At 39.7% G+C, this 13,351-nt stretch overlaps 4 protein-coding genes across 4 annotated transcripts; 3 read left to right on the top strand and 1 right to left on the bottom strand.

The window, feature by feature from the left end:
* Nucleotides 1–350: 350 nt before the first annotated feature.
* Nucleotides 351–834, top strand: LOC139289710 (hepcidin-like). The gene is made up of 3 exons (XM_070911329.1): nucleotides 351–437; nucleotides 543–620; nucleotides 739–834. The coding sequence occupies exons 1-3, from the start codon at nucleotides 351–353 to the stop codon at nucleotides 832–834; spliced, it is 261 nt and encodes an 86-aa protein (XP_070767430.1).
* A 4,187-nt stretch (nucleotides 835–5,021) lies between these two features.
* Nucleotides 5,022–5,509, top strand: LOC139290246 (hepcidin-like). The gene is made up of 3 exons (XM_070911966.1): nucleotides 5,022–5,108; nucleotides 5,214–5,291; nucleotides 5,414–5,509. Exons 1-3 carry the CDS (start codon nucleotides 5,022–5,024, stop codon nucleotides 5,507–5,509), a joined length of 261 nt encoding a protein of 86 aa, XP_070768067.1.
* A 2,234-nt stretch (nucleotides 5,510–7,743) lies between these two features.
* On the bottom strand, nucleotides 7,744–8,227 carry LOC139290247 (hepcidin-like). The gene is made up of 3 exons (XM_070911967.1): nucleotides 8,141–8,227; nucleotides 7,958–8,035; nucleotides 7,744–7,839 (listed from the first exon to the last, which is right to left on the bottom strand). The coding sequence occupies exons 1-3, from the start codon at nucleotides 8,225–8,227 to the stop codon at nucleotides 7,744–7,746; spliced, it is 261 nt and encodes an 86-aa protein (XP_070768068.1).
* A 1,807-nt stretch (nucleotides 8,228–10,034) lies between these two features.
* On the top strand, nucleotides 10,035–10,518 carry LOC139290245 (hepcidin-like). The gene is made up of 3 exons (XM_070911965.1): nucleotides 10,035–10,121; nucleotides 10,227–10,304; nucleotides 10,423–10,518. Exons 1-3 carry the CDS (start codon nucleotides 10,035–10,037, stop codon nucleotides 10,516–10,518), a joined length of 261 nt encoding a protein of 86 aa, XP_070768066.1.
* Nucleotides 10,519–13,351: the final 2,833 nt, after the last annotated feature.

Genomic DNA, 13,351 nt, shown 5'->3' with positions numbered 1-13,351 from the left:
GTGTGTTCTGATGTAGAAGATAATGGTTGATGTTCATGTTGTGACAGACACTGGGTACTAACCTTAACCTTATCCTTATTCTTAACCCTGGAAAATAGGGAACATTCCACTCCTCGGGAATTTCCTACAACCATTCCCAGCATCACCCAGCGAGTGATGCAAGCCCATTCCTGGAGGCAAGTAAGTGCTGTAGGTCATGAGGCAACAGTGGCTGAAGTCAGTATAAATACCAGCATGTTCTACACACTCAACCATCAGACAAGAAGAACTCCAAAGAGCTGACAGGAGTCACCAACAGACCTGAACACATCTAGTTGATTTAAAACTGAAACCACTCAAACCCTCCTGAGATGAAGACATTCAGTGTTGCAGTTGCAGTGGCCGTCGTGCTCACCTTTATTTGCCTTCAGGAGAGCTCTGCTGTCCCAGTCACTGAAGTAAGAACTTGACTCCAACTTCTTTCATTCACTTATTAGCTGGAAATGTTTTGTCAGAATGTTGAAATATCTCTCCTTCTGTAAATGTGCACAATTCATCAACAGATGCAAGAGCTGGAGGAGCCAATGAGCAATGACAATCCAGTTGCTGCACAGGACGAGACGTCAGTGGACTCCTGGCAGGTATGTTCAGATAACTGACTGAACTGAGACACATTCAATCTCAGTGGTTGTGTTTCCTCACAGTGGCTGATGATGCTGCAGGTGAACACCTTGCTCATGTCTCTTGTCTTTCACACAGATGCCGTATAACAACAGAGAGAAGCGTGGCATTAAGTGTCGCTTCTGCTGCGGCTGCTGCACCCCCGGCATCTGTGGAGTGTGCTGCAGGTTCTGAGGATTCCTGCTCCAACAAACACTTCATATTATTTTGTTATGGGTTTTTTTTGATCACATTTCTCTCAATGTATCACCTTCTGCAGTATTTATGGTTGTAGAACTTGAAGGATTTAACTTGATTTGGTCATGCTGTAGTTGATGGGTGCTCAATAATGTGACTGCATCATCCATTATGCTGAATATCTACAAACACTATCACAATAAACTTCATTTTTACCAATTTAAAGTGAGTAACAGTGTTTTTCAATACTCTCTAATAGATGTTCAATCTATAGCCAGTAGAGTTGTTGTATTAGAAGAGTCTTCCAGTGTGCAGGAGGCGATTAAATTCATTTTCTGTCATATTGTTAAAATAAAACCTGTCTTAAACTTGCATCAGTAGGTTTGTGTGTGTGTACTGAGGGATTTTAACAAACTGAGGCACAGTTTTACATCTAAGTTAGAAAGTTACACATGATGGAAGCTCTTTTGTAAACATCAACTTCAGAGAATTTGGAAGTGTTTTAACAGACACTTAGATGCTCTCTCACTTCCCCACACAGTCAACAGCCACAAATCAACCTTTACATACTTAAACAGATATGGAACAAACTGTGTCATGAAATAAAAGCTGAAACGAAGTATTCATAATGTTATTAGGTTTACATAATTACATTGTTTCAACTCAAGGGACATATTTATTTTTCAAGTTTGGAAGTGCTCCATTTTAAAACTTTAGGGACATTTTGGAAGTCTCAGTTAATCAGACAGATCTGGCTAACTAGCCCAGTTGCTTCAAGTGGTTGCTAAGTAGTACATTATTGAATTGATTTAAAAAAAAGCCCATCTTGATTAGCTAGCTGCAGTAATGAATGAAAATAAATTCCACATATTGACTAACAACACATCCTGTGATTGCTGATATCACTAGTAGCTAGCTGGTATATTACAATCTATTCATAATTTTGATATCTTGATTGTCCATACTGTAATTTTACTATGTTAATAAAATAAATAAAATGACTCGACTTGACTGAAAGTGTGGTAACAAACTTACTGCATGAGGACGAACATTAACCTGTCTATAGATACGCTCTAAGGGCAGCCTCTATAATAAAAAGTGCAGTGTGCAGTGATATAATGCGCGTATTGAGAATAGTGAAAAGCCAATTGTGCATATTCACTGATAAAACAGCAGTGTGACACACAATATATTATTTGTTGTGATGATACAATGTAGTCTTTGCGTCTTTGTGTGTGTGTGTGTGTGTGTGTGTGTGTTCCTTTCACCTATCTGTGTGAATGGTGTGCTTGAGTTTTACCTCTTGTGCGTTTGTGTAGTCTGTCCCCTTCCAGGTCTCCATGGTGGAGAGGAGGTCTTGTGGCTCAGGTCCAATCAGTTTGGTGACACCTGAAGTTGCTCAACATCTTCCCGGATCCATATTCTTCATACATGTCACACATTGATTTATAATTTTGACATCCTGATTGTCCATTTTGTAATTTTACAATGTCAATATTGACTCAACTTGACTGAAAGAGCAGTAACAAACTCACTGTGTGATGGCTAACATTAGCCTGTCTATAGATACGACATATAGATAAAAGAAGTGTTACCTCTGCACACACCAAACTGCATTAGTACTTCATACTTTGTTATTCTGTTATGGTGTTCTGACTCTATGTTCGATTCTTGAACCAGTCTATAGTTACGCTCTCAGTGCAGCCTCTATATTGAAAACTGCCGTGTGCAGTGATATAACGCATGGTGACCTACTGTGGTCGCCTTGACTGAATCATGCAAAACCAATTCAATGATGCTGCAAAACAACACAGTTGCATCATTTGTGAAAAATGTGTAGAAATATAGTGAAATACATTGACATGTTTCCATTATAGCATATTCATTGATAAAACAACACCATGACACACGATATACTAGTGACATTAAAGTTTATTGCGATGATACACTGTAGTCTTTGCAGATACTTAGCATAACGTGATTGATGCAGTCACATCACTGAGCACACATCAACTACAGCATGCCTAAATTGTTAAAAGTCTCCAACCATGCATACAACTCAAAGTGGTAAAACTGCTTTAAGACAAAAAGCACAACAAAATAATATGTAGTGTTTGTTGGAGCAGGAATCCTCAGAACCTGCAGCACACTCCACAGATGCCGGGGGTGCAGCAGCCGCAGCAGAAGCGACACTTAATGCCACGCTTCTCTCTGTTGTTATACGGCATCTGTGTGAAAGACAAGAGACATGAGCAAGGTGTTCACCTGCAGCATCATCAGTCACTGTGAGGAAACACAACCACTGAGATTGAATGTGTCTCAGTTCAGTCAGTTATCTGAACATACCTGCCAGGAGTCCACTGACGTCTCGTCCTGTGCAGCAACTGGATTGTCATTGCTCATTGGCTCCTCCAGCTCTTGCATCTGTTGATGAATTGTGCACATTTACAGAAGGAGAGATATTTCAACATTCTGACAAAACATTTACAGCTAATAAGTGAATGAAAGAAGTTGGAGTCAAGTTCTTACTTCAGTGACTGGGACAGCAGAGCTCTCCTGAAGGCAAATAAAGGTGAGCACGACGGCCACTGCAACTGCAACACTGAATGTCTTCATCTCAGGAGGGTTTGAGTGGTTTCAGTTGTTAAATCAACTAGATGTGTTCAGATCTGTTGGTGACTCCTGTCAGCTCTTTGGAGTTCTTCTCGTCTGATGGTTGAGTGTGTAGAACATGCTGGTATTTATACTGACTTCAGCCACTGTTGCCTCATGACCTGCAGCACTTACTTGCCTCCAGGAATGGGCTTGCATCACTCGCTGGGTGATGCTGGGAATGGTTGTAGGAAATTCCCGAGGAGTGGGATGTTCCCTATTTTCCAGGGTTAAGAATAAGGTTAAGGTTAAGGTTAGTACCCAGTGTCTGTCACAACATGAACATCAACCATTATCTTCTACATCAGAACACACAGTTCCATACATGAAGAAGTTGCTGCACAGGTTTGAAAATATAAGTTTGGAAGCAAAATGTACCCTGTTTTTATATGCTCTTATATGAATTATACAAGCTTAATTTTAAACAATTGTGTGCCATATAAATGTCGAAGGAGAGACATGAAAGAAACGTCCTTCAGACAGGTGCAAGATGGCATGATTCACCTATACTGACAGCTGATCTTGTAAAAGCTTTTGTTCCCTTATTGAGCGTTATTGCAATAGTAATCCTGATGTCTTGGCATTTGTTAACAATAGTTAATAGATCAATGTTATACATGATACATTTTAAACAGTCAATGTAATCACAGTGATATTATGATAATCTGAATTTGCCAACAAAATACCTAATTATTGATTCTTTTAATGTTTCTAATTTTGCAGGCAACATGAAATGAAACATCACTTCCTGTGTGCGAAAACACAGCACACTCATCATTTCCTGAACTGTAGATTGTTTCACTAGTATTGGAGTTCAGAAAATGTAGAGAATCTTTTAAGAAATGCTGACCTTTATACTCCCCTGTCATACTGGAAAGTAGGTGTTTGAAAAAATAAGTAGTCAGCTGTATATTCCTGCAGGTGTGGAGTCGCTCATGCTACTGTTTGTTGTTGTGTTTGTAAAGCTTTTACAAGATCAGCTGTCAGTATAGGTGCATCATGCCATCTTGCACCTGTCTGAAGGACGTTTCTTTCATGTCTCTCCTTCGACATTTATATGGGACACAATTGTTTAAAATTAAGCTCGTATAATTCATATAAGAGCACATAAAAACAGAGTACATTTTACTTTCAAACTTATATTTTCAAACCTGTGCAGCAACTTCTTCATGTATGGAACTGTGTGTTCTGATGTAGAAGATAATGGTTGATGTTCATGTTGTGACAGACACTGGGTACTAACCTTAACCTTAACCTTATTCTTAACCCTGGAAAATAGGGAACGTCCCACTCCTCTGTAATTTCCTACAACCATTCCCAGCATCACCCAGCGAGTGATGCAAGCCCATTCCTGGAGGCAAGTAAGTGCTGCAGGTCATGAGGCAACAGTGGCTGAAGTCAGTATAAATACCAGCATGTTCTACACACTCAACCATCAGACGAGAAGAACTCCAAAGAGCTGACAGGAGCCACCAACAGACCTGAAGACATCTAGTTGATTTAACAACTCAAACCACTCAAACCCTCCTGAGATGAAGACATTCAGTGTTGCAGTTGCAGTGGCCGTCGTGCTCACCTTTATTTGCCTTCAGGAGAGCTCTGCTGTCCCAGTCACTGAAGTAAGAACTTGACTCCAACTTCTTTCATTCACTTATTAGCTGGAAATGTTTTGTCAGAATGTTGAAATATCTCTCCTTCTGTAAATGTGCACAATTCATCAACAGATGCAAGAGCTGGAGGAGCCAATGAGCAATGACAATCCAGTTGCTGCACAGGACGAGACGTCAGTGGACTCCTGGCAGGTATGTTCAGATAACTGAATGAACTGAGGCAAACACATTCAATCTCAGTGGTTGTGTTTCCTCACAGTGACTGATGATGCTGCAGGTGAACACCTTGCTCATGTCTCTTGTCTTTCACACAGATGCCGTATAACAACAGAGAGAAGCGTGGCATTAAGTGTCGCTTCTGCTGCGGCTGCTGCACCCCCGGCATCTGTGGAGTGTGCTGCAGGTTCTGAGGATTCCTGCTCCAACAAACACTACATATTATTTTGTTGTGCTTTTTGTCTTAAAGCAGTTTTACCACTTTGAGTTGTATGCATGGTTGGAGACTTTTAACAATTTAGGCATGCTGTAGTTGATGTGTGCTCAGTGATGTGACTGCATCAATCACGTTATGCTAAGTATCTGCAAAGACTACAGTGTATCATCGCAATAAACTTTAATGTCACTAGTATATCGTGTGTCATGGTGTTGTTTTATCAATGAATATGCTATAATGGAAACATGTCAATGTATTTCACTATATTTCTACACATTTTTCACAAATGATGCAACTGTGTTGTTTTGCAGCATCATTGAATTGGTTTTGCATGATTCAGTCAAGGCGACCACAGTAGGTCACCATGCGTTATATCACTGCACACGGCAGTTTTCAATATAGAGGCTGCACTGAGAGCGTAACTATAGACTGGTTCAAGAATCGAACATAGAGTCAGAACACCATAACAGAATAACAAAGTATGAAGTACTAATGCAGTTTGGTGTGTGCAGAGGTAACACTTCTTTTATCTATATGTCGTATCTATAGACAGGCTAATGTTAGCCATCACACAGTGAGTTTGTTACTGCTCTTTCAGTCAAGTTGAGCCAATATTGACACTGTAAAATTACAAAATTGACAGTCAGGATGTCAAAATTATAAATCGATGTGTGACATGTATGAAGAATATGGATCCGGGAGGATGTTGAGCAACTTCAGGTGTCACCAAACTGATTGGACCTGAGCCACAAGACCTCCTCTCCACCATGGAGACCTGGAAGGGGACAGACTACACAAACACACAAGAGGTAAAACTCAAGCACACCATTCACACAGATAGGTGAAAGGAACACACACACACACACACACACACACACACACACACACACATATCTGCAAAGACTACATTGTATCATCACAACAAATAATATATTGTGTGTCACACTGCTGTTTTATCAGTGAATATGCAAAATTGGCTTTTCACTATTCTCAATACGCGCATTATATCACTGCACACTGCACTTTTTATTATAGAGGCTGCCCTTAGAGCGTATCTATAGACAGGTTAATGTTCGTCCTCATGCAGTAAGTTTGTTACCACACTTTCAGTCAAGTCGAGTCATTTTATTTATTTTATTAACAGAGTAAAATTACAGTATGGACAATCAAGATATCAAAATTATAAATAGATTGTAATATACCAGCTAGCTACTAGTGATATCAGCAATCACAGGATGTGTTGTTAGTCAATATGTGGAATTTATTTTCATTCATTATTGCAGCTAGCTAATCAAGATGGGCTTTTTTTTTAATCAAGTCAATAATGTACTACTTAGCAACCACTTGAAGCAACTGGGCTAGTTAGCCAGATCTGTCCGATTAACTGAGACTTCCAAAATGTCCCTAAAGTTTGAAAATGGAGCACTTCCAAACTTGAAAAATAAATATGTCCCTTGAGTTGAAACAATGTAATTATGTAAACCTAATAATATTATGAATACTTCGTTTCAGCTTTTATTTCATGACACAGTTTGTTCCATATCTGTTTAAGTATGTAAAGGTTGATTTGTGGCTGTTGACTGTGTGGGGAAGTGAGAGAGCATCTAAGTGTCTGTTAAAACACTTCCAAATTCTCTGAAGTTGATGTTTACAAAAGAGCTTCCATCATGTGTAACTTTCTAACTTAGATGTAAAACTGTGCCTCAGTTTGTTAAAATCCCTCAGTGCACACACACAAACCTATTGATACACTTATATTATGTGGTATTATAGTATATTTGTGCTGAGAGTAGAGCACACTGTAAAGAATAATCAAGCTTAGCTGATAATCAATGCAAGTTTAAGACAGGTTTTATTTTAGAAATATGACAGAAAATGAATTTAATCGCCTCCTGCACACTGGAAGACTCTTCTAATACAACAACTCTACTGGCTATAGATTGAACATCTATTAGAGAGTATTGAAAAACACTGTTACACACTTTAAATTGGTAAAACTGAAGTTTATTGTGATAGTGTTTGTAGATATTCAGCATAATGGGTGATGCAGTCAAATTACTGAGCACCCATCAACTACAGCATGACCAAATCAAGTTAAATCCTTCGAGTTCTACAACCATAAATACTGCAGAAGGTGATACATTGAGAGAAATGTGATAAAAAAAAAAAACAATACAAAATAATATGTAGTGTTTGTTGGAGCAGGAATCCTCAGAACCTGCAGCACACTCCACAGATGCCGGGGGTGCAGCAGCCGCAGCAGAAGCGACACTTAATGCCACGCTTCTCTCTGTTGTTATACGGCATCTGTGTGAAACACAAGAGACATGAGCAAGGTGTTCACCTGCAGCATCATCAATCACTGTGAGGAAACACAACCACTTAGATTGAATGTGTCTCAGTTCAGTCAGTTATCTGAACATACCTGCCAGGAGTCCACTGACGTCTCGTCCTGTGCAGCAACTGGATTGTCATTGCTCATTGGCTCCTCCAGCTCTTGCATCTGTTGATGAATTGTGCACATTTACAGAAGGAGAGATATTTCAACATTCTGACAAAACATTTACAGCTAAAAAGTGAATGAAAGAAGTTGAAGTCAAGTTCTTACTTCAGTGACTGGGACAGCAGAGCTCTCCTGAAGGCAAATAAAGGTGAGCACGACGGCCACTGCAACTGCAACACTGAATGTCTTCATCTCAGGAGGGTTTGAGTGGTTTCAGTTGTTAAATCAACTAGATGTGTTCAGGTCTGTTGGTGACTCCTGTCAGCTCTTTGGAGTTCTTCTTGTCTGATGGTTGAGTGTGTAGAACATGCTGGTATTTATACTGACTTCAGCCACTGTTGCCTCATGACCTGCAGCACTTACTTGCCTCCAGGAATGGGCTTGCATCACTCGCTGGGTGATGCTGGGAATGGTTGTAGGAAATTCCCGAGGAGTGGGATGTTCCCTATTTTCCAGGGTTAAGAATAAGGTTAAGGTTAAGGTTAGTACCCAGTGTCTGTCACAACATGAACATCAACCATTATCTTCTACATCAGAACACACAGTTCCATACATGAAGAAGTTGCTGCACAGGTTTCAAAATATAAGTTTGGAAGCAAAATGTACTCTGTTTTTATGTGCACTTATATGAATTATACGAGCTTGATTTTAAACAATGGTGTCCCATATAAATTTCGAAGGAAGGACATGAAAGAAACGTCCTTCAGACAGGTGCAAGATGGCATGATGCAACTATACTGACAGCTGATCTTGTAAAAGCTTTTGTTCCTTTATTGAGCGTTATTGCAATAGTAATCCTGATGTCTTGGCATTTGTTAACAATAGTTAATAGATCAATGTTATATATGATACATTTTAAACAATCAATGTAATCACAGTGATATTATGATAATCTGAATTTGCCAACAAAATACCTAATTATTGATTCTTGTACTTAATATTTTGTTTCCTCGTCACTTAAACATCTTCAGATTGTCTGGTTGAGTAAATGAGGTAAACACTGTGTGCAGTTTACACTGATAAAGACAGGAGCCATTTGAATTTACAGTAACTTCAGTGTCAACAAATATCTTGCGCAATAACCAAAACCCCTTACTTCTTATCACGTCTGTGTCAACAAACAGTACCATGAGTGACTCCACACCTGCTGGAATAAACAGCTGACTACTCAGTTTTTTAAACCTCTATTTTATAATATGACAGCATTTCTGAAAACTACCATTTGAGCTTTTATTACATCCAATCACGGCAAACATATAATTTTGTTTGAAGAAAACCCCTTAACATTTATTTAGTAATTGCATTCACATGAGTTTGAGGTAACTGCACTTCAGTCGACGAAATCCCAGTGTTTGAAAAAATAAGTAGTCAGCTGTATATTCCTGCAGGTGTGGAGTCGCTCATGGTACTGTTTGTTGTTGTGTTTGTAAAGCTTTTACAAGATCAGCTGTCAGTATAGGTGCATCATGCCATCTTGCACCTGTCTGAAGGACGTTTCTTTCATGTCCTTCCTTCGAAATTTATATGGGACACCATTGTTTAAAATCAAGCTTGTATAATTCATATAAGAGCACATAAAAACAGAGTACATTTTGCTTCCAAACTTATATTTTCAAACCTATGCAGCAAATTCTTCATGTATGGAACTGTGTGTTCTGATGTAGAAGACAATGGTTGATGTTCATGTTGTGACAGACACTGGGTACTAACCTTAACCTTAACCTTATTCTTAACCCTGGAAAATAGGGAACATCCCACTCCTCGGGAATTTCCTACAACCATTCCCAGCATCACCCAGCGAGTGATGCAAGCCCATTCCTGGAGGCAAGTAAGTGCTGTAGGTCATGAGGCAACAGTGGCTGAAGTCAGTATAAATACCAGCATGTTCTACACACTCAACCATCAGACAAGAAGAACGCCAAAGAGCTGACAGGAGCCACCAACAGACCTGAACACATCTAGTTGATTTAACAACTCAAACCACTCAAACCCTCCTGAGATGAAGACATTCAGTGTTGCAGTTGCAGTGGCCGTCGTGCTCACCTTTATTTGCCTTCAGGAGAGCTCTGCTGTCCCAGTCACTGAAGTAAGAACTTGACTCCAACTTCTTTCATTCACTTATTAGCTGGAAATGTTTTGTCAGAATGTTGAAATATCTCTCCTTCTGTAAATGTGCACAATTCATCAACAGATGCAAGAGCTGGAGGAGCCAATGAGCAATGACAATCCAGTTGCTGCACAGGACGAGACGTCAGTGGACTCCTGGCAGGTATGTTCAGATAACTGACTGAACTGAGACACATTCAATCTCAGTGGTTGTGTTTCCTCACAGTGACTGATGATGCTGCAGGTGAACACCTTGCTCATGTCTCTTGTCTTTCACACAGATGCCGTATAACAACAGAGAGAAGCGTGGCATTAAGTGTCGCTTCTGCTGCGGCTGCTGCACCCCCGGCATCTGTGGAGTGTGCTGCAGGTTCTGAGGATTCCTGCTCCAACAAACACTACATATTATTTTGTTGTGCTTTTTGTCTTAAAGCAGTTTCACCACTTTGAGTTGTATGCATGGTTGGAGACTTTTAACAATTTGGTCATGCTGTAGTTGATGTGTGCTCAGTGATGTGACTGCATCAATCACGTTATGCTAAGTATCTGCAAAGACTACAGTGTATCATCGCAATAAACTTTAATGTCACTAGTATATCGTGTGTCATGGTGTTGTTTTATCAATGAATATGCTATAATGGAAACATGTCAATGTATTTCACTATATTTCTACACATTTTTCACAAATGATGCAACTGTGTTGTTTTGCAGCATCATTGAATTGGTTTTGCATGATTCAGTCAAGGCGACCACAGTAGGTCACCATGCGTTATATCACTGCACACGGCAGTTTTCAATATAGAGGCTGCACTGAGATCCTAACTATAGACTGGTTCAAAAATCGAACATAGAGTCAGAACACCATAACAGAATAACAAAGTATGAAGTACTAATGCAGTTTGGTGTGTGCAGAGGTAACACTTCTTTTATCTATATGTCGTATCTATAGACAGGCTAATGTTAGCCATCACACAGTGAGTTTGTTACTGCTCTTTCAGTCAAGTTGAGTCAATATTGACACTGTAAAATTACAAAATTGACAGTCAGGATGTCAAAATTATAAATCGATCCGGGAGGATGTTGAGCAACTTCAGGTGTCACCAAACTGATTGGACCTGAGCCACAAGACCTCCTCTCCACCATGGAGACCTGGAAGGGGACAGACTACACAAACACACAAGAGGTAAAACTCAAGCACACCATTCACACAGATAGGTGAAAGGAACACACACAGAGGGAGAGAGAGAGACAAGGACAACATGCACACAAGGGAGAGAGAGGCTTAATCTCCTGGAGGACCAAGATCCAGATGCAAAACATCTGGAAGGAGGCAGAGAGAGGTCCCAGGATGGCCAATGGTCATGGCCATGAACGTTTTTGGTAAACAAACAGACTCAGCGGCTATCATCAGCTGCCGTTTGCTGCCGTCGCCACTGTTGCCTCATCACTGATCTAACTACAAATGGCTTTCCATTTTAACAGGTGTCAAAATAAAATGATATTTTATTATCATGATTTTATGGCCTTGGCACAAATTGTGGCATCAATCGTATGGTACAGTCAGTTTTATACATATGTATTGTTATCTTGTACTTCCAAACATTTTCTGGTGGTACTTCAATAATTAATAATTTGGCTTCCTTAGAATTAATGCAAAACTGCTGACATATGTTGTCAACAGATCCTTAGCATATTGACAATACACTGGAAAAGTATGACCCCTCAAATCTTATCTAGTCCATAAATCAGACCTGCAAGATCCTCTCAGTCTCTTCACCCGGTCTGGCAACTGACACTGTTCTTTGTCTTTACTTTGTGTTTAACATCCATGCACTCACACACTCCATACCGCTCACACAGACATACACAACTGATCTGCTAACTATTTTTATTTAATATATTTAATTGACACATTTTTCATTGATTTATTGTGCCTCCCTCCAGTGCTCTAAAGCTGTGTTTAATCATTTATAATTCATGGGATTTATTTGGCATCAAGCCCAAATCATAGCTGCAATGGGCTACATAGTCATGTTCCGTCATGTGTTTTATTTTTAAATGCAGCTCATGAAATGAGATAAGATGATTTATTATTTTGAATCCCTCCAGTTCAATGTGCAAACTGACAATAAATGTTATTTTAATATTATTGAATTGCACTTTCTTTATTTGATCGATAGTCAGTTGTTGACTACACACAGACGCTGACACAAGAGCTACTTCAGTTAGCAATTATGATGTTCTGGACTTTTTTCATTGAATACCCCTGCTATATTCATATATACTTATGTATACTGTTATTATATAGTTCTGGTTTTCTTATTTGTGACATGAATACTGAAAATATATGTGGAAATAGACGGTACAAAGAACATTTAGTTTTTATTTATTTTATTTATATATATGTAAAAAGAACGTTTATTGTGATAATACACTGTCGTGTCTGCAGATATTTAGCATAGTGTGTAGATGATGCAGTCACATTACAGAGAACACACAAACTCCAGCATGCCCCAAATCCAGTAACATCCTCAGGTACCAGGAACCACAATGTCAGGTTTGCAGCAGATACCGCAGCCGCCAGTTCTACAGCAGTCGCAGCAATACATGCATTCAACAGGGTCAAATGGAGTCATTCTGCTAAACTGGACCTGTGTGAAAGATGAGAGACATGTGTCCAGCTCTAACATTATCTCTGACTCTGTCTGTTATCTCTCTCTGGAGAGAACAACAGGGTATTGTACAAAATACTCGTAGCCAATGAGCAAATTAAGTGATGAAAGTCAAATTCTTACTCCAGTGACTGGGCCTGCAGAGCTCTCCTGAAGGCAAACAAAGGTGAGCATGGCGGCCACTGCAACTGCAACACCGAACGTCTTCATCTTAGGAGAGTAGAAGTGGTTTAAGTGATGTTAAGCTGAGTTAGTTCTGCTTGTCTGATGGCTGAGTGTGAACAAAGTACTGGTATTTATACTCAGTCGGGCCATAGTTGCCTCATCACTGGCAGAACTTACCTGCTTCCAGGAATGGGCTGACACCCCCCCCCCCCGACTGATGCTGGGAATGGGATTGGCATATTTTATGTTTTTGACATTGGGCCATATTGTCTGTTGCACAACAACAAATCAACCATGAACTTTTAAATTAAATTGTATTATATGTAATGTACTTTAACCTGAGAGAAACAGGACAGAAGGTGTAAGACTGCAC

This window comes from Enoplosus armatus, chromosome 9, assembly GCF_043641665.1.
Source record: "Enoplosus armatus isolate fEnoArm2 chromosome 9, fEnoArm2.hap1, whole genome shotgun sequence".
Classification (NCBI taxonomy): Eukaryota; Metazoa; Chordata; class Actinopteri; order Centrarchiformes; family Enoplosidae; genus Enoplosus; species Enoplosus armatus.
The sequence above is the reverse complement of the archived record's forward strand: the minus strand, read 5'-3'. Positions and strand labels throughout refer to the sequence as shown.

What these genes read in the sequence shown, in the direction of transcription:
- LOC139290247 (XM_070911967.1), bottom strand. Translation starts at nt 8,227, where the DNA reads ATGAAGACATTCAGTGTTGCAGTTGCAGTGGCCGTCGTGCTCACCTTT. An exon ending in CTGCTGTCCCAGTCACTGAA is followed by an intron (nt 8,036 to 8,140) that starts GTAAGAACTTGA and finishes ATTCATCAACAG; the next exon opens with ATGCAAGAGCTGGAGGAGCC. An exon ending in CGTCAGTGGACTCCTGGCAG is followed by an intron (nt 7,840 to 7,957) that starts GTATGTTCAGAT and finishes TGTTTCACACAG; the next exon opens with ATGCCGTATAACAACAGAGA.
- LOC139289710 (XM_070911329.1), top strand. Translation starts at nt 351, where the DNA reads ATGAAGACATTCAGTGTTGCAGTTGCAGTGGCCGTCGTGCTCACCTTT. An exon ending in CTGCTGTCCCAGTCACTGAA is followed by an intron (nt 438 to 542) that starts GTAAGAACTTGA and finishes ATTCATCAACAG; the next exon opens with ATGCAAGAGCTGGAGGAGCC. An exon ending in CGTCAGTGGACTCCTGGCAG is followed by an intron (nt 621 to 738) that starts GTATGTTCAGAT and finishes TCTTTCACACAG; the next exon opens with ATGCCGTATAACAACAGAGA.
- LOC139290246 (XM_070911966.1), top strand. Translation starts at nt 5,022, where the DNA reads ATGAAGACATTCAGTGTTGCAGTTGCAGTGGCCGTCGTGCTCACCTTT. An exon ending in CTGCTGTCCCAGTCACTGAA is followed by an intron (nt 5,109 to 5,213) that starts GTAAGAACTTGA and finishes ATTCATCAACAG; the next exon opens with ATGCAAGAGCTGGAGGAGCC. An exon ending in CGTCAGTGGACTCCTGGCAG is followed by an intron (nt 5,292 to 5,413) that starts GTATGTTCAGAT and finishes TCTTTCACACAG; the next exon opens with ATGCCGTATAACAACAGAGA.
- LOC139290245 (XM_070911965.1), top strand. Translation starts at nt 10,035, where the DNA reads ATGAAGACATTCAGTGTTGCAGTTGCAGTGGCCGTCGTGCTCACCTTT. An exon ending in CTGCTGTCCCAGTCACTGAA is followed by an intron (nt 10,122 to 10,226) that starts GTAAGAACTTGA and finishes ATTCATCAACAG; the next exon opens with ATGCAAGAGCTGGAGGAGCC. An exon ending in CGTCAGTGGACTCCTGGCAG is followed by an intron (nt 10,305 to 10,422) that starts GTATGTTCAGAT and finishes TCTTTCACACAG; the next exon opens with ATGCCGTATAACAACAGAGA.